The sequence below is a fragment of the Primulina eburnea genome, chromosome 13, assembly GCF_022965805.1.
Source record: "Primulina eburnea isolate SZY01 chromosome 13, ASM2296580v1, whole genome shotgun sequence".
In the NCBI taxonomy this organism is placed as follows: Eukaryota; Viridiplantae; Streptophyta; class Magnoliopsida; order Lamiales; family Gesneriaceae; genus Primulina; species Primulina eburnea.
The window spans coordinates 30893526-30913956 of record NC_133113.1 but is presented as its reverse complement, the minus strand read 5'-3'; the positions used below and the strand labels follow the sequence as shown (position 1 = coordinate 30913956).

Genomic DNA, 20431 nt, shown 5'->3' with positions numbered 1-20431 from the left:
TCCTTTCATTTGGTGTGTGTCGTCTTCCCTTCTTCATCCCTTCATCTTTTTCGGTTTCAGGGAAACTGTTATTCACACCTTAAAATTACCCTTTTGCATTATTCGTTCCCATGACATGGCGGAATTGCGAGGGATTAACTTTGGTGCCGCGATAGTGCTACATGCGGGCTGCACTTTCTCTCCTTCTCAATCATTAGGTACGGATAATGCCTTCTTTAGTTGTTTTCATGGAGAACCATTTGTTTATTTTGTGTTATTTTGTTCTTATTTGTTATTTTGTTAATAATTCTCATGTTTTTTTAGGGGTGTGAGTTTTTTTAAAGTGGTACTGCAAATTGCATCCCATATTACATTCTTGTGACAGAATCTCTGTAAAGTGTGATTGGTTGTGTAGAATGAAAAAACTTAAATAATGAATTGAGGAGAACGGTTTTGTTTGAACTGCTCTGCCTTTCAATTCAAGTGTTCTGTTTGATACAGAATAGAGAATTTTGTGCAATGGATGGGTGTAATCAGTAGTTGTGGATAAGATGTAGCGAATTTAGCTAGTCTTTCTCAGTTATGAATTTTCATAAGTTTTGAAGATATATTGCGGCGGCAAAACCTCAGACAATCCAAATCTACTTGACTGTGTACTATTCTATGTTTTAGGTAAGCTTAGAAACATTTTACTCAAGAAATGTGTAGCCTCAGCACCCCGGTCACAAGTCTATACAAAGAGTACACTACATAAACATATTTTAATTTACACTACATAAACATATTTTCATTTACATGGAATAATTTGGCATCGTTGGATTTTTCAGTCCTATATTATCCATGGAATAACATCAGAGTCAGCCATGAATTTTTATTTAAGGTCATTTGAGAAGTTGATTCCAGAATTTCATCTAACTTTAACTAACTACAAACACAGTTTTTGTTCAATTTAAACTGGTATTAGTTTGACCATTCATCCTAATTAACCTTGAATTTTTTTTCATGGAAAACGAGAATCATTTTGATTTTTAAATCCTATTATTTTCAGGAAATTGGAATTTTCAAATATTGATTTTAAAAAAAACTGAACAAGATATTTTGGTACTTATAAAATTACTATCTGATGGTAAGTGTGTTTTATAACTGCTGCCGTCGTTACAAGCAGTGAAATTAGGTTGAGTTTTTTTAATCAAGGATTTTGCTAACGATATTTATCGAATCATAGTTTCTTTAGCAGAAAGGCATTAGGGTTTTAGTTGTTTTTGTTCCTTTAATTGGACCCTGAATTGAACCAGGGCTTGGATTTTTTCTCCAAATTATGTGTTCACGGTGTCTGCCGTTGGTCATCGGCAGAGTGCCTGCTAGAGTGTGTAGTTATGTCATTTGTAAGAGTTTTCTTACAAATTACTATACCTTTTCTATCAACGGTTACTTAGAACACTAATACTTCGTATTCTCGTATTTTGTTCAAAGTCTAGAGTGTGACTAGATCTCATGATTTTAGTCTTCAGCATCTTCTTCTTATAATATCCATATATGCCCTAATAGTTTTCTTGTAAACCTTTATGTTACCTCTTGGACTAATCATTATCTAACATTATATGAGAAAATGGTCTGTTATGGACATAAAATGCGAAATAATCAACATGATTCATTTACCCCTCCTGGTCAACGGTTGCGAGGGAATATTGCCAAATATTTAGATTGCTCGTACTGATAACAAATGTGGCATTCCTAAACCATGGTTTGAGCATGGGTGCAGTGGAGAGTGCTTGCACATAAACTAGAAATTTGATGCCGAGTGTATGGGGGCTGTCTTTAAATACAATTTAGTCGGTGGTAAAAGGAGTAAAGGACCAAGTGAAGCAAATCTAAAATGAAATCAATGCAATTGCCTCCCTGGATTTAATAATGATTACAACACATATTGAACATAATTTGCATTCATATTAAAAGAATTAAATGCTGCAATCCCAAATAATATCCATGCAATCTCTGCACATTTATCATTTATTGCTGTAAATACATTTACAGATTTACTTATATCTACACACATACATTGCATTAATTCATTCAATATTTTTTTTAAAAAAATCTACTATGAAAAAGTCACGCATGCACACATTTTCCAAATGATATGTATACAATTTTTCAACAATTCAGTTCTCGTGTAATTCTATGTCAGAACAAATGCGTTCAGAATTGACTTGCAAAAAGTTCTTTCCACTCTATTTTCACATACAATTGAAGTAATCTGTAATCCCAAAAATATTAATGTAACCTCTGTCATTTATTACCTCTGACCAAGTTTCTTTTTCTCGACTGTTTTATTTATGATACAGCTTTGCACACACGCGCACACTCACCAACAATCCTAGTCTTTTTGAAAACTCCAAAAATACAACAAAGCACTGACTCATTCATATTCCCATTCACTTCTACCAGAATAGTGCCAACTTGATTTGCAAATTTCACTCCTTTTGCATAAACTACACACTCAAAGCAGGGGCACCCTTGTTCACTTCACACACACACAGAGAATCAAGAGGGTTACTTGAGATAAAATGATTGGAGAAATGGAGAAGCGTCAGATCATGCAAAACTTGTTTGGTGACCAATCAGAGGATGAGAAAGTTGAGTCAGAACATGAATCACATCAGTCAAGCCATGTCCGTATATGAATTTTGATTGTAATTTTTATTGTTCTAAAAAATTTCAAATAAATTTTCTTTTTACAGTTTAAAATCCTCGAAGTGTGGCGGATTCTTTGAATTGCTATGATAAATAAAAAGAAATGCTTGTTTACTTCTTTTTTCTTTTGAAATGCCTCTTGAGTTTTGGCTAGTCAAATTTATCACTGGATCCGTATGTTAAATATTTCATTAATTATCTATGTTGAATGCATTATAAATGTTAGTTAAAAAATCCAATTCCATATATTTTTTAATTAATATTCTTTATGCATTTTTCTTGTGTTTGTTTGTTTTTTTTTAGATTTTTACACGCAGTTGACGTACATTGCATCTTTAACTTGATTATTTTTTGGTAGCCATCCATTTGGCGTTTATGCCTAAATTTCTTTTTGGAATTTCATGCATGCATTCCTTGAGTTGTATTTGTTCTGATTCTTCAGAATATCGTTGAAAACGTATTTTTATGAAACTGAAATTCTTATTTTTTGATTGAACCTCAGATTTCACAACCTACATCATCACTGCATTTCAAATTAAATGGATTTTCTTTCCAATTCATTCATGAAACATTTGTGTCTTGTTCTGCTCTAAGATTTTTTCCCCTTTCTCTGTTTGAAATTCATCGATCCATGGATTAGTTTAGTTTTTTTTTTTGCTTAGTTACATGAACTATTCTTTTGAATGCATTTTTTGTAAATATATCGTCTGATTTAATATTTCTAATTGTTGGTGTAACAAAAGTTAGCGTATCAAATTTTGAATGTACTAAAAAGGAAATCCAGCAGCAGCTGTGATATCCTTGATTGTCTCATTTTGATCCATATCATGCAGGATCAAATCCACATGTCAAACCCATGTCCCACTTGGGAATCTTGAAACATGATGTACATGGAGTTTTTGGACTATATTCGTTCGTTTCATTAGTTATCTTGACATGCACAAACATTTTATAAATTCTGTTTAGCACAAATGAGTTTTCATGCCTTTTGTGTAAACAATATACACCTTGACTTTGTTCTCTTTCAGATGGTACTCGTACATTTGTTTTTTGATTGTTGCTGCTTCAAATACAGCTTTTTGTCGACAACTTTTAAATTTTTTTGGGTTTTAACGATTAAATGATTTCAACAAACATATTTCTATTACCATAATTTTCCATGTTTCTTGTTATATTTGGTTCATTGTTTTATTAACCACTTTTCCCTTCAGCGTGAAAAGGACTGGGGGGCCAACCCTGAGAATGAACACCAAGACAAAATCCAAGGCGAGGCTGAGCTACCAAGTGAAAGTGTGCCAAAGAACTTGGGTCTTTGTCAGGGCAAAAGCTCAAGGTCTTTGATGAAATCTCTATCCCGGCTTTTCTAAGTGTTAAAAGTTGAACACTTTTACATCTTAGTAGGAACTATTAAATTTCACTCTGTAGTTTTGAATACATAAATCTTTTTATTTTTTTCCCTCATCTCCTATGAAATATATTTCCCATTTGTATTCTTCCTTGAAATCTTTTTTGACTGTTCATGCTCATTATGCACCATACTTCTCATTGTATTTGGGCTCATATTCGTGTAATATTTGTAAAAGCAATGAATTGAAAAGCAATATCTTGGATGTTATCCATATTGTAAAAAATTCTCGAACCCTCTTTATCTTTTTACCTTTACCCTGTATTTCTCTGCTATACCTCATGCTGTAAATTTGCTAGCTTATTTTATCCCATATTCCTGTAAATATTCATCTTTGATCCTTATTATATTAGTGTTTTTTTAAAATATAGATCTCCTGGTATTGAGAAAGATGTGGATCCAGCAGTGCTGTCAGCTTCAGTTATCTGTGACGTTTTTGGGGACACCAACAGTGATGAAAAAGCAGAGGATGGAGGTCATAATCAAATTGACAAAGTGGAGAATGTCAGATAAGATACTAAAACAGTTTCAGTTTCTGTTTTCTTGCTACGATGCTGAGTACATTAAAAATATAAATTTTCCAAAAATTTTCCCTAATGTAGAGATTACCTGTGGACAAAAAATGTTATGCCAATGTTGCACCTGATGAAAATGCGACAAATGAGTCTCAAGCAGAACATGCCGAGTCTAAGCTTAAGGTTAAGGATGTTGATGCGGCGGAGAGGTTCCCACTGGTGTTTGAGATTCCTTCTCGCCCTCACTCTGTTTGCTCAGATGAGGTTTATACTACGTTCTATTCTCATTGAATTCAGCAACATTTGTTTCTTTACACAAATTCTTATCTAATTTGTGTTCTTACGACTAACCTCTATAGATATGATATAATACCTGTTTAATAATGAGTTTCCATAATCTAAGCAGATCTGATGTCTTCAGTTTTAAAACGCCTGTAGAAAAGAATGCTAGAAATTTTAAAACTCCTGTAGAAAAGAATGCAAGACCTTTTTTTAATTTCCCTACTTATCAGAGTTGTCCTCTTGCTTCTTTACTTAAATGCTATCGGTTCTAGGGAAAAATTTCAATGTTCGAAGTTATAAAGATCAGTGCCTGTTCATATATGGTGAAACACATTATCTTGCTACGTTATTACACTCTCTCATCTGTTGTTCCATCTGAATTTGGTCATATTGAAGAAAAGAGCCTGAGAATCAGTTTCACCAAATTGAAATTTCATATTGCAGACTACTTTAAATTAATCCTTTGTTCGTCCCGATAAATGAACTGTATTCTTTAGGATTGTTTGGCAAAAACCTGCACTTGAACATTTCCCGCAGCCAAGAATTTTTGTCAGTCAATTTTTCTTCTCTCCTTTTTCTTTTTGTTTATTTTTGTACATTTATATTTTTCTCTTTGTGCAGATGGCAACATTCAACTTCTCCAATATAATTGGCGTTGATCCCAAACCATTTGATCCCAGAACATATGTTGAAGAGAACTATTATGTGACTGACACATCTGGAACTAAACGGCATCTACCCTTCACCAACATAATCCGATGGAGACAAGTCATTGGTCCTGATGGAAAAATATCTGTAAGTTATCATGTGGTATCTTGTCACAAAATTTAATGCTAAAGAATGCATTTGTAATTTATCAGTTGGAGCCAGCGAGGAATAAGTTTTGAGGTGTGTCTTGTTCAAATCTCCTAGCTCATGTTATGAAATCAATAGTATGGATTCGTTATGTGAACTTGTATTGAGATTCAAGGGGCCAGGTCAACAAGCGGTTAATCAAAAACTTAGTATTGTATATGCCATATGGGAGCACTGGGATTGGGAGAGGCATGTAAGGAACGTGTTAGGTACTCTTTTTGTCTAGCGTCCTTAAACTATGTTTGAAGATATCCGTCTATTTAGTATCTTGATGCGTCTGGCTATCTTTCTGAATTTGCAGAATTTTAAAATTTGTTATTTTTGTTTATTGATTAGTCCACTTAACCACATTTGTAGAAACTAGACTTGTCTGTCGGTCAATATATATTTTTTGGTGCAGCTTGAAAGCAATGCTCGATTTGTTACATGGTCGGATGGGAGTTTACAGTTGCTTATTGGGAATGAAAGTTTTGACGTGTCTGAGCAGGCTGTAGAGGACATTCAGTCACATCTTTTTATCAAGCTCAAGCATGAAAAGGTGCCTCTTGGGTTCATCTCTGCTCATACATGAATTAGATGACATATGTGGGCTTTTGAATTACTGATATCCAGTAACTGCTGTATTTTGATGTTTCTTGTTTGAAATATTGTCTTCCACTACTTCTATCTCTGAGACGCTTCATTATCACAATCATTTTAACTGTTTTTATTTATGAATCGACCTCTGATTTTCTGCACAAATTATGCAGGGAATTTACCAGTCTCAGGGCAGAATCTCAAGAAATATGAGGTTTATGCCTTCATCCTTATCATCGAATTCCCACCACGTCTTGACTGCTATGGTTAATTCCCAAAATCAAAAGTTCAGCAAAGTCAAGCAGTACGTTACTGACGTGGACCCAGAGTTTTTAGCGGAAGAACAAATGAGGGTAAATGCAAGGTATAATTTTTGTTCTGCTATTATTAGAGTGGATTTTACTCTGTTTTTTTCATGATTTTTCAGGTTGAAAAGCAAATGATGAAATCTGATAAACAACTTAAAGGAAAGAAGAAGAAAACAGGAAAGAAGTACACTGCTAAGGGTCACAAGGGGAAAGGACTTGCACCTGAATATCTGGAGGATGCAATTGACAAGGTATTAGTTCTTGTACGTTTTCTTTTCATTACAAAATTGTATTATGTTTCCATGTTTGTGGGTTAAGTAAAGGAAACCAGTTTTGGTAATTAGTCATGCGGTCATGCCCTCAACGTTGTTTCTGAATAGTTAACATGATTTATAGAATGCAGTAAATAACCACATTCTTGCGAAAAGGCAGCCAAGAAATTAGTACCTAAACTCCAGGAATAGAGTCTATATGAAAAAACTCACATTCAACATTCGGTCAACGATCTGCTTGATATCTTAATTCCATCGTACCATATTAACAAACAGCCAAATAACGCCAAAGATCTCAACCCTTTATGCCATAGCAATGGAATTATATATATGTTTTCTATATTTAGAGACTGCTTGGTTGAGATTGTAAACTTCTTAAAACATCTTATATGATGGATTTATGAACTTTTTTTTTTGGATCAAAAACTAATATTTATTATAAATTATAATATTAATGAAGATTACAAAGTTAGTGGATGAGCGGTCCCCAAGACATCACAGTCCACAAGACATCACATCGATCAGCTAATCCCAATATTACTAGCAACAAATAAAACTCCAATCCCTAACTAGGTCTGATACGGTCATATGCTGAAACTGCGGTATGTTGATCGTCCAACTCGCTACTCTGAATTTAATCTTGTCTCATAGCTCCTCCCACGAGTCCTCTTTGTCCCTGAAAATTCTACCGTTACGTTCCATCCAGATAGACCAAAAAATACAATGGACAACTATGTACCAAAAATTCGTAAGTCCCTTTTCCCTTTAGGAATTCCTGCTCCATGAGCAACATGTCTTTCGATATGCTGGGAAAAATCCACTCGAAACCCAATTGTTGCATAACTTTGATCCAAATGCGAATCGTAAAAGAACAATGCAACAATATATGATCTTGATTTTCCTCACTTTTCTTGCATAAGCTACACCGCTGGGGAGAAAATACAATGCCTGGCCTTCGTTTTTGCAAATCATCACAAGTATGCAATTTCCCCAAAGCCACAATCCAAGAAAACACCTTTACCTTAAGTGTTATTGGTACTTGTCAGACGTTCGACTAGTATGGGAAAACAGGGAACGTGTTAACCGGAAAGAATGAAGCATGAAAAGATGAAACGGGAAAAAACACCAGAAGGATCCGTTAGCCAAACCCGAACATCCGTTGTTCCCATGCACAACCTAACCAAGTCTAAGACACCTAAAAGATTACTGAACTCTCCCAACTCGATGTTGTTTAACCCTTTTCTGAACTTCACATCCCGCTGAAAGTTAGAAACACCTTGAGAATCGATGACATAATAAAATGGTTAATTGGTTTGTTAATAGACGATGAAAGAAGGAAGAGATGAGGAAAACACTCTTTGAAAGACAACTCTCCCACCCACCTATCCTCCTAGAATCGAAAGAAGTCCCCCCTCTTAAGCACCGTGCCAATCAACTGATGACAAGTCGTGTAAGAACGAGAGATAAACTTTCAGGGACTTCTCAAAGTCGAGTTCCTTGCCAACCTTACATCCCACCCATTTTCTTGAATCCCGTAAATGTTTTTCAAAACTTTTTCCACAGAGATTCTTGTTCCACTGCGCATCTCCACCACCATTTACCTAAAAGAGCCTTATTTCTCAAATGTATGTTACCCAAACCAAGAACTCCACTCTCTTTCGGCTCCCAACTAACAACATGACAGTGTGTCTCCCCATCGGCTCCATCTCACATAAAATCCCTCATCAATTTTTCCATATGCTTTGCCACTCGAATCGGTACCTTAAAAAGAGACATAAAGTAAGTTGGCATCGCGCTTAACACCGATTTTATCAATGTCAAACGATCTCCTCTTGATAGGAATAACTTCTTCCAACTCGCCAATTTTTTTGACATTTTTGAAACCCACGGGTTTCCAGAATTCCATTTTCCTCGGATTTCCTCTCAGCGGAGCCCCCAGATACTTAATCGGCCACTGCTCTTTCTTGCAACCAATTGCTAACGCCATCTCGTCAACCTCCTCATCCGAATAATTCAAACCCAAGACAACGCTCTTTTCAAAGTTAATTTTCAGTCCCGATTTAGTACAGAACAATTTCAAAAGTTCCACCGCTTCCATCAATCACTAGATTAAAAAGGAAAGGAGATAAATGGTCTCCTTGTCTGAGTCCTCTTTCCCCTTTAAACTTCCCCCGTGGTCTTCCATTGATAAATATCGAGAACGAGACATTAGAGATGCATCCCTTAATCCACTTCCTCCACTTTTCGCCGAACCCTTTCTTTTGAAGCACAAAATCTACAAATCTCCAGTCGACATTGTCATATGCTTTTTCCAAATCAACTTTCAGTACCCAGCCTTTTTTCTTTTTCCTTCTATACTCCTCCATAACTTCGTTGGCGATGAGGCAACAGTCTGTTATCTGTCTTCATTTAATGAATGCGCATTGATTTTCCGCTACTGTGTTGCTCATCACTCTCTTCAATCTGTTTGTGAGAACTTTTGCCAAAATTTTGTACAAGCTCATTATCAGACTGATTGGTCTAAAATCTTTAATCTTCATCGTTCTTGTTTCTTTGGTATAAGGCAAATGTAAGTTTCATTCGTAATTTCATTGACAATTCCTCCCTCAAAAAATTCAGCGAACACTTTCATAAGATCCGTTTTAATTGTATCCCAATTTTTTTGATAGAAAGCCAATGTAAAACCATCCGATCCCGGAGCTTTGAGTCCATCGCATTCAAACACCGCTCCTCTGATCTCCTCTTCCGAAAAATTCTCCTCCAATTGTTCTGCCTCTATCGAATCTAATGGCCTCCACTCCAACCCTTCGAGACCCGTTCCGTCTCCTTCCGATGTCCTATAGAGATGTTTGTAAAAACCAATGATTGTGTTCTCAATCTCTACTTCTTCTGAGATCACCGACCCATCCTCCAGCTCTATGTTATCAATCATTGCTCTATTCCTTCGGTTATTCAATAGAGAGTGGAAAAACTTAGAGTTTTGGTCCCCTTCTTTGAGCCATTTCACTTTCGCTTTTTGACTCTCCATTTGAAATTTTCGGATGCATAAAGTTTCCAGTTCACATCTTGCCTCTCTTCGCTCCTCTTGTCAGACCAATTTCCCCCCATCTCACTCGCGTCCAATTGTGAGATTTTATTTTGCGGCTCCGAAATTCTGACATTCACATCACAAAAACCTCAATGTTCCATTTTTTGACCTCTTTTTTTGATTTTTTTTAGTTTACTCATGAACTTTTATCCCTCCCACCCCTGAGTGTTACCTGTGTTCCACCATGCTGCAACCGCCTCTTTAAACTTGTGGTGCAACAACCACGCGTTCTCGAATCTGAACAGGGTAGGCCGCCATCTCAACTTCGTAGTGTCCAACAAAATGGGGTAATGATCCGATGTAATTCTTGGCAGCGCCGTCTGTCTGAACGAAGGGAAAATGTCCTTCCAACCCCCTGATATAAAGAACATGTCTAATATGCAGCATATTGGGTTTGCCCTGAAGTTTGTCCAAGTAAACTTTGCATTCATTAAAGGAGGGTCTTGTAGACCTAGTTCCTCTATTAGATTATCAAAGCAGTACATACTTGTGGTATAAGAGGTGCTATTCATTTTTTCGCTCAAGTTTCGAACCACGTTAAATTCTCCTCCCACGCACCACTTGTCCCCACAAATGAAATTCAAACCCGCTAATTCATCCCAAAAAATATCTCTCTGTCTTGGCTTGCATGGGCCGTAAACTGCTGTGAACCACCACTCGATCTCTTCTTTCCACTTGATTTCTAAAAATATCTTATACACTCATTTATTAAGTGTTTGGAATATGAATTTCAAAATGAAATTGGTACCTGATAGAATTTGATTGGATTTGGTTTAACTAAATGAAATCCTTACAAATATGAAGGGTTTTCACATGATTTGAGTGGTGAAGAAAATAAAAATTTATTTTTACTATTCTTTGTATAACCTACTCACAATTTTTATCCGTTTTTGAAACTTAATAAAATATCATATTTGTAAAATACTTTTAATTCACACTTTATTATATATTTTGAGAAAGTTATGTTAAAATAAAATCAACATATTTTTTTGCTTAAATATTTCTATTAGTTATATCTCCCTCTTAAAACCCTCCATTATTTTTAATATCAAACATCTAATTTATCAAATTTCGGTCTAAATTTCTAACAGTGAACTTTTTTTTTTCAATTCTTAAAAAAATAATTTAATAACAATGTGGTCTTTTTTTAAAAAGAATGTTTCTTCTATATCATGATAAACAATATATGAATAATTACACAAATGTTATCAATAAACAAGGTATTGTAAAAAATTAAGTGATACCGATTTTGTTTTCATGTCAATTAATATGAGTTTTAGCAGTCAAATCTACTTTTTACTTGTTACCGAAATAGAATTCTAAATCCATGGATTTTAAAATACGATTCTAAATCCAAATCCCATTTTTATTCAACCAAAGATAAAATTAGCAGAACAAGCTCCTTAAATGGTGTTTATTCATGGCAATTCCTTGCCCCTTTCCATGCAAAGCTGCAAAAGGGGAAAAAATTATGTTTTACATGCAGATGTAAAATTGAGCTCAAGTATTTGTTTCTCTTTATGTATATTGATTCATTGCGTTTACTTTCTTCAGAATCATTATGAGTCTGAACTCTCTGATGACCTGCACCATTTTGGGTTGGACCAAGAGAACGAAGCTGCAGCAGAGAAGGCGCCTATTGATCACAAAAAAGGCATTTCATTTACTCCATTACTCCCAACTCTTACATTTTTCTTATTGAAACTGAGATCACTTTCATGAATGTTATCTAACAGAAATTCGTTGAGGGGCCAAATGATCCTGCAAGAGAAAATCCAGAGTTAAAAGATGGACTTAAAGGAAGAAAGCCTGAAGGCTCCATATCGCATGGAATGATCAAAGAAGTTCAGGAAGAACATGAAGAAATCTTTGAAGATTCAGAAGATGACGCTACGGTAAAGACTAAATCTCTTTAAAGTTATTCTATCTTCTGGACTCACAAATATTCGTCCAAGTTCTCCTGTAGTACCTGTTGGTTTTAAGAACTCAAGAATCAAGATATTTTTGTTGTTATCACATTTATTTTGCGGATACTCCTTATTGTTTAACTTGTTGATTGCAAGCATCCTTGAATGTGGAGTGTCCTTACCTTAATTTAATTTTTTTGTTGCTGCTAATTGAATTAACAGTTACAAAATTTGTTTGCGTATAACAGTGAGTTGCATTTTAAAATTAAGAGTGTGGTTAAACAGTTGATGCCGAAAGAATAATAAATGAAATTTAAATAATAACTAGAAATATTAGCATATGACATTGATCTTATTACAATGTCGGTATATGATTTACTACTGCTATGGCGCAACTTTTCTGGTTTTAGTACTACGTATTGAATTGGCATCTTTATTACATGGGGAGATGCCAAATTTGAAACTCCACCTGAAACAAATTGTTATCACTATCGGTGTTATAGGTCCAATGAATTCCTAAAAAAAGAAGTAGGTCCTATGATAGAGCATGGTGCAACATGGTAACATGGGAAAAGCTAATAAATGACACAGCAGATGAGAAATTATTTTATCTGTTGGTTGATAGCTTCTTTATTGGTTATTTCTGGTAATTCTTGGAACGCTTTTTCAATGTCCACTATTTCTGAGGAAACTAAGGTAGTTTCCTTTTTAGTCTTTTCTATAATGCATACAGTTTCTTACTTTGTGCACTATCTCTGCTTGTAAGTAATTGCATTCTGATTTCGATTCACTAGGGTGGTTTATTTATTCTTAGCTTCCAGTATGATTATCATGACAAGTTTCCATATATGTTTGCAAATGAAAAATGTCCATGGAATGTCAAAAGCAGAAACACATAGATGCGCTAGACTGTCACATCCACTACATGTCTAACTTGGATCTTGATGGATATGAAACTGAGAAACTATAAAGAACTCCCACACGCATCTGATGTGGACTCGGTATCCAACCATTTTCCACATCAAGGTGCAAAAAATTAAAAATACTATCGGCAATACATTCATTTGCAGGAACATCAATGTAGATGACTTTTTTCCTTTACGACCAAAGCTCCATTTCTATCGTCTTCCTTTGTCCTTTCTCAGTTACGGTATTCCCTAAATGGCTATATGTGCACGAATCACGGGCCTTCTTCTTCGTGTAATTTAGGAAGACATTCTACGACAAATGAAACTAGTCTGTCAAATATTTCATCTATGATATTCTGCAACTAAGGAAAGGATAAATGCAATCTTGAACTAATTTAGTGCCATGAGTCAGGAACGAAATTATAATTTTCAAAGCGCTTCCCCTAAAGCTATAGCATCATATGCTTCGAGCTTGTGCAAAAGCTCTGCATGGATGCGATTATTCCATCATGCACGCTCCATTCGATCTTACCTTGGCTAGAAATTTTCGCTACATTACCCTTACTCAGTAATGTTGGACAAAAAATTGACGCCCAACAATAATTTTAGCATTCCAGGCTTAAATGGTTGAGTAGCGTTCCATGCTACTTGGTCATAAAACATGTCCCACTCCTCCACAGATCAGTGCTAAATGCTGCTCTTCTTATTTAGTTAGTGCCCTTTAGGATTACGTGTGGATGATTCATGCTGCTCGTCTCGAATTGTATGCTGAATGGATGAAGAAATACGTGGCTCGTGAGGTTTAAAGGAGGAGTTGTGATGGTACAAGAAGGGGAATTTGATCCAGCAGAGTTATCTAAAAAATCCGAGTTTCTGAAACATTTGAATATTTTCTATTTCTTCTCTTTCAACTTCCTTGCAAATATCATAGCACAGTGGAATGAAATATACAACGCGAGCTTTTATTTTTCCTCTCTTTCCTAATTTTTTGTAATAAACAATGTTTCGGGGAAGAAGATAATGGGAATCGCAAATATGAAACTAGTATCTTAACAAAAGCATAGAAGAGCAGAGTAACCATTTTCCTGATAGCGTGGTGCAAGGATTTGGGCTTGTATGGAAATTATGCCATTGAATAACACTCCATGAATAGATAAGGGCGGAGTATTAGAGCTTAAGTCTCTATCCACCAATTGTCTTGTTTTGTTTACAGAACTTTACGCCTTTGTTACCTTGTTAAGAAGAACAACGAGAGCAATAATATGTCATCTGTTTTCAATGGAGAAAATTTGCTCTAGGTTTACAAGCTATCATCCTTGCGTACTTTAGTAAGACATCAATACTGAAGGAACTGATAAATCTAATCTATCATCAATAGTATTTAGATTACAATGAAAGAAAGAATAAAAGCAATGCCAAACTAGTAAGTTCCATGTATTGGGATGGATTTTTGTCTCGGCGTTATGGATGGCTAATGTGGTAAAATTGGTCTGTTTTGAAATATTGTCGTTGATTTGTTTTCTAAAGTATTGGCCTTTGACCAATAGTTTAGGCGCCCCAAAGGCGTACAAACGACTTCAAGGAGGAGGAGGCGAAGCATTGCCCTTGACCAACAAGCGAAAAGAAAAAAATTGAAACAAGTGATAATTAATGCAAATATGCAGAGGATGAAGGTACAAGAGTTCAACATGAGAAATTTGATCTCTGAAATATTCATTTCATCAATGAGACAAATGCATCTCAGGTTGGGACGGCTGTTATGGTGGTATGATTTATACTTGATTTTATTCTAATCACATTAAAAATCAGTCATCACCGCTGATGCGTTTCAAGTGAATTGGGTGAGCGGGGTCGGGGCAATCTACCGGATCTGATAAAAGTTTTTGTTTGGGAAGATGAGCAAGGAGATATATCTTGTAGTGAAGGAATATCTCTGTATAATATGGCTGCAACCGTGTCCTGCAAACAAGGAAATGAACTCGTGTATGGGCGCCAGAGGGGTATCCGGCGTGGCCACTCCGATACTTAAGTCAGCAATACTTAAGTCAGGTGAAGATAAAGGGATAACCAGTGTAGCTTGGGAAAGAAATACATGTGTGAGTATATGTGGGTGAATCCCATTAATGTAAAACGAACATGTTATTTATAGGAAGGAAGATAATGATGACCTTGTTTTCAGTGTCTACTTACCACTTATAGCCTTTGATGTTGACTTCTTGTCACGCCGCCCTACCTTTTCCATCATGTCACATCAGTAGGATTTTGTCAGGAACGATTATCGAGACAAGATCTTACCTACTCAAGCACTTGAGTGCGGTACTGTTATCGAGGTAGCTAGGGTAGAGAGTCATCACCCGGGAGTTTACTCGAGAGGTCGGGCCTCTGGTTTCCTCGGTAAATGACGACGTCCTGGGCACTTACTTGCTTTGCAACTTATGAGCCCTTTCCGCCATCCTACCATAATTCGGGCTTACCATTTAATGTCCCGGGTCATCCATGACCCGGGCTCTTCCAGGGGTATCAACCGCGATAGAATAAGATCGTGAATCAAGCAAGGTCCCAAGGATGACTTGGAACATTAGGACTCTGAACGGATTCATGGAACTTGAAGTTGCCCATCTCCTGAACAATATGAAAAATTACCACAAATCTGAGTGTTCGAGGTGAGTAGATAAAAATGAAATATGTAAGATCTATCCATAATATGCTAGTCCATTAACGAATGGTTAGAAAATAATGCACATAATCAAAACAAGAGCTAGGAAGATGTGAAAAGATAAACGACCATGTGTCACTTGAAATATTGTGAGGAAGTCTGCAAAATAGTACGCAAGTAGGATGCCAAAATTCCGCTTGCACATTAGTTTTGCTTATGAAAATGGAAAGGACATCTTGTGTCACAAACATATAAGAGGAATAATGTAGAACCTTCGTGAGGAAAAGAAGTCAAATTTTATGAAAGAGATTGAAATAGATGTTTGTCTTATTTGAAAATTCAATCATGATGTTTTGAAACATTTATGATGGTTAATTTGGATGAACGAAGCCTCAAAGAACACCACGAAATGGAAAATGATTGGAAGGCTGCAAAGTCCAATAAATTAGCAAGTTACTAGAAAAGGAAACATAACTCTCATATATTAAATAACACTTTATTTTGAAGCCTATTTGGTAATTGTTGATGGAAATATAGGCCAATTAAGATGCACATTTTTTTTTATAGAAAACAATATTATATTAAATAATTAAAGCTAATAGTTACAAAAAACTGACAATAAATCCGCAAGGTAAAAAAAGAAAAAACAGAAGCACGGATCATATCAACAACAAATGTAACTCTAATCCCTTATTAAATATGTGATCGACAAATTCTCAAAATTTTAAATGCTTCCCAGTCCAGCCTAATATCTTAATCTTGTCCCAACACTGTTCAACTGACTCTTTTATATTTGCAAAAATCCTTCTATTCCACTCTAGCCAAATTGACCGGCAAATATAATGAGCTACCACCGTCTAGAAAATTATATCGATCCTACCAAGATCACCTCCAAGATCTGCATTAAAATGTTCGTGCAAAGATTTTAATACTACCCAAACCAAACTCATCTCTTTCAAAGCTCTGAACCAAAGACAACTCGTGAAAAGATAATGAAGTCTTTTTGACAAAGCACACACCAGTTCGAACAAAGAGCACAAGTAGGCCACCTCTTTTGCATCACATCAGAAGTTGACTGCTTACCCAAAACTGCAGTTCAAGAGAATACTTGAATCTTTGGTGGGATCGTTGCTTTCCAAATAACATGACATAGAGGAAATAAAAGAAAATCGTTGATCGGATAATATATTGGAATGGAACATAGTTGTTGGACGTCCATGATGAAATTTCATCATTCAAAAACATCGAGCGGGGTCCATGAATTGTTTTTTTAGTTTGATGAACTATTTTAATAGGTTTTATAGAATGGAAAATATCTTAATGCTAGATAGAACTATGTTTTAATGGGTGGCTAATATGTTCTTGTCGGCAATAAGAGAGTGGCCTAAGCAAATATGCTTTATCATCGATAAGTGCTCTTATTGGAGTTGAACTTGTCATGGATGATACTTTGTCCTGTGCTCTTATTGGAAAATTCAATTATTGTCTTACCTTATTGTTAGCAAACACTCTAATTAAACTTCATAAACTAAACAATCTTATGATGACAATGTTTAATTTAATGATTGTATTAAAAACTAGCAAAGATGATGAAGCTAAACAACACAAATACAAGTTGTTGCATTTAATCTAGTCAAGCATTTTCCTGAAAAATTATTAATCTTAGTATTTTCACAAATTAGAGATTTCAATCATTTATGGATTTAATATCTACCTTCCTTGTTATTTTTTCCTTGTCAAGTCTTTCTTCTTTCTTGGGCTCTTTAAATCTCACTTTTAAAAATAGGCATAGGAAATCTTCTTTATTTACTTTCCTTGAATATAGAGATTTGGCAAGACTCGTATATGATGTCTTTAATTTGTTCTCTAGCCGTGTTTCAGCATTCTCTGCCTTTATTTCATTTTACCACTTGGCTGTAGCTTCATCCATAACTCCAGATTGTAATTCTTCTTGCAGCATGATGCTGATGCACCCAACCAAAGCGAATGCATCTCTTTTTCCATCACTTTCACTTGTATAATAAAAAAACTATGATTAGGAACTGTAAATAATGATTAAGCCAATAATTTCGCCAAATCTCAATAAGTTAACTCAAATAAAAATACCGAAATATAAACTCATCATGGAGTTTATAATACATTGTCGAATTTGGCTGATGACTGAGAATTTAGAACCTTAGAATGTCTAGCTTTTATATCAATTTGTTTTGTGGAAATTATTAGATTTGCTGGCCGAATAATAGGTATTCCAAATATGAAATTATTGTGCTAACTAAAGTCGAAAGGACTGGCTTTAAATGTTAGAAATCCTTTGCAGAGCTCAGATTAGATGAAAAATATGTCCATTGAAATGCCACTGTTGATTTGATTGTCATGAACTGAATAAATACTCGTCATAACTTAAGAACGATATTGATTTGTAAATCGATAAAAAATAATAATAATAATTTCATGAATGAAGTTGGGAGCCTGGATCTTATCAAGACTACTGCTACTGATAACGGCCTTATACCTTTGGTGAGAGACTTTTATAGAAAAATAAAGTAGACGGGGTGGTTTGTACAAGATCTTACACCATTTCTTCGAGTAATTAAAAGTTCTAATCATCGGGAGGCAATTCACTAATAGGAAGTTCAAAGATGTTACCTTGAAAATTTTCGGGGTACTTGTATTCGAGTTGATCTCCTAGATTGGTTCATGCTCAGTAAATTATTTCGTTTCATATGCAGTGACCATGTAAAGTAAATAACAATAAAAAGTTCTCTGCTGCTCCAAATTGCAATTTTAATTCATGTTTTTCTAGTCGAAATGAATGTATCATCACGAGCTGAAGGCAGAAGGTATGGAGTTGAGAAGTGGCCACAAAAAGCAGTACATAGAAATAATAAGACGAAGAATCCCCTACTAGGAGAATTGCCACCTGACCCCAGATGGCCCGACGCCACAGTTATTCGTTGTTGATGGAGACTGGTTTGGTGTGCTAATGATACTGTCTAATCCAAAAAGGGTGAAGAATAGCATCATGATAGGAAAGCCTTTACATATGCAAAAACACAATATTTCCTTGTCCAATAATCAAATGGGCTAAAAATTGTTATTTTTCCTCGGGGCATTACAATTAAATAATTTCATGTTTCTTGGGCTGTCTGCTGCTGCAATCTATATTTGATATATGTCTCTTTGCGTTAGATTTTTTGTTCCTCACTTGTTATTTTGTCTTGTTGAACACGCAGAAAAGGTAATTTCGGTGCATTCTTTTTGGGAAGGAAATTCATGTGTTACTCTTTGGGTATTCCTCGATAGTATCCATTGTTGGTTCACAGATGGTGGAGACTTACCCCTAAATTGAAAAGAGCACGCACCTAAACAAGTACTCTGTTATACAGGATCTGATTTGTCCAAATATGGTAAGTATCAAATTTCGCCAGAACTTCTCTTGCAGTTTGTCCTCTGCCTCTTACTGATAAAAGTTACCCGCCTGTACGTCTCGTTTGTTTCTATTCCCTTCGCTTTTGCTTAGATGTCTTTTATAATCATCCTTTTTAAAGTGCACGCATACTGTATCTGTGAAATTATGTTGCCCTAAACCTGCTAGCTTCCTCTGGGTAGAAAGTAACTAGTCTAATCTCCATGCATCTCTCCAAAGGGGTTGCAAAACTAGAAAGCTTCAAATAGCCATCCCAGTTCATTGTACAGACCAACAAAATGTGCAGTTTAAAATTTTAGGGAATCGGGGGATTGTAACACGAGTTTTTCTTTTATTTATGTGACATAGGCGATCTTAATTCTTATGGAAATAGTTGTGTTAATAACTGTATCCCGTCATCAATAACTGCTATAAGTTTGAGAATTTGGCCTAGTCAGTTGTCACGGTCACGAGGTAAACTTGTCCACTTAGTTGGTCCTTGGTCGTTTTTCTTTCGTCGCTTCTGGGAGTTTGCTCTTGCCTCATACTGCTTGCTCATTTAACATCAATAGTCCAACTACTACATAGCAAATTGATGAATAATGCATAGAGGAAACAAGATTTCAAATGAAATTGGGGCAATAAAAACAGAAGTAATTGCCAACACTATGAAGAAGTTCCATTGTTCCAACTACAACAATTATCTAGAGGATCAAGTATCTTAAAAAAACTTGAAGATAAATTACCAACTTAAGAGTAAGAGTGCCTAATTTCAAGCGTCAATCCATTTTGGATAAGTACCACCGTACCACTACAAATTGGTTCTTTTCGTATTAGAAGAAAATTAGGTGATATATTAATTAGCAGCTTAAGATTAATCTTGTTTTATTCAAGTTCAACCATTTAGCGCATAGTCCACAAGAAATATGCGATGTGTGGATGCCATTAGGAATGAAACAGACAGCCAGTATTTTGAATCCCGAGCCGAAACCACGTGGAATAGTGGACTAATAATCGGTACATAGACCGGTGTCCACTGTCCAGGCTCAATTCATTCAATCAGTAATAGCCGATCGTTAATCAGTCAAGAACCCAGAAATCAAGATATTCAAATATGCAGTACAATATAACCAACAATTTGTGACATGCACAACATGATGTGATATATAAATAAATAAGTAGTTTATAAACGTTATCGTAAATTAAGGTTAAATGTCAAATTCTATTCGGTAAAAAAACCTGACCTCGATAGCTTACTATTCACCTTAGTTGTCGATCACAAACCAAGATAATTCGTATAAATATCATTTGAGGGATTTTACAATGGTTAAGGAAATGTGGTAGGTGATGCAATCTTTTAAAACTCGTTTTTGTACAAAACTTGTATCGAAAAGTTTTGATTAACACTTTAAAAATTCATAACAATTAAAATGTATTGCCAAAAATCATCAAACTTTCCAAAAAAAACCAAAAAATAGTTCAAAATTGTTCGGAAGGAAGACAAGTCATGAAACTTGTCGGCACGTGGCGTGGCCGAGAATCATTTGGAAGTCGGACAATTCATGAAACTCGTCGGCACGTGG

The 20431-nt window shown here is 35.5% G+C and overlaps 1 protein-coding gene across 6 annotated transcripts; it reads left to right on the top strand.

Annotated features, from left to right (window-relative positions):
- Nucleotides 1–19199, top strand: LOC140808936 (protein LEO1 homolog). Of its 6 annotated transcripts, none has more exons than XR_012113063.1 (10): nt 1–197; nt 3882–4003; nt 4447–4579; nt 4678–4854; nt 5494–5667; nt 6128–6265; nt 6477–6656; nt 6731–6862; nt 11526–11866; nt 18766–19199. XR_012113063.1 is itself a non-coding variant. In XM_073166327.1 (9 exons), the coding sequence occupies exons 5-9, from the start codon at nt 5494–5496 to the stop codon at nt 11691–11693; spliced, it is 792 nt and encodes a 263-aa protein (XP_073022428.1). In that variant the 5' UTR covers nt 1–197; nt 3882–4003; nt 4447–4579; nt 4678–4854; the 3' UTR covers nt 11694–14281. The 6 variants fall into 6 exon arrangements, 1 of the variants encoding a protein (XP_073022428.1); XR_012113065.1 differs by lacking the exon at nt 18766–19199 and adding an exon at nt 18276–18660; XR_012113062.1 differs by lacking the exon at nt 18766–19199 and adding an exon at nt 18246–18660.
- The last annotated feature ends 1232 nt before the right edge of the window (nt 19200–20431 follow it).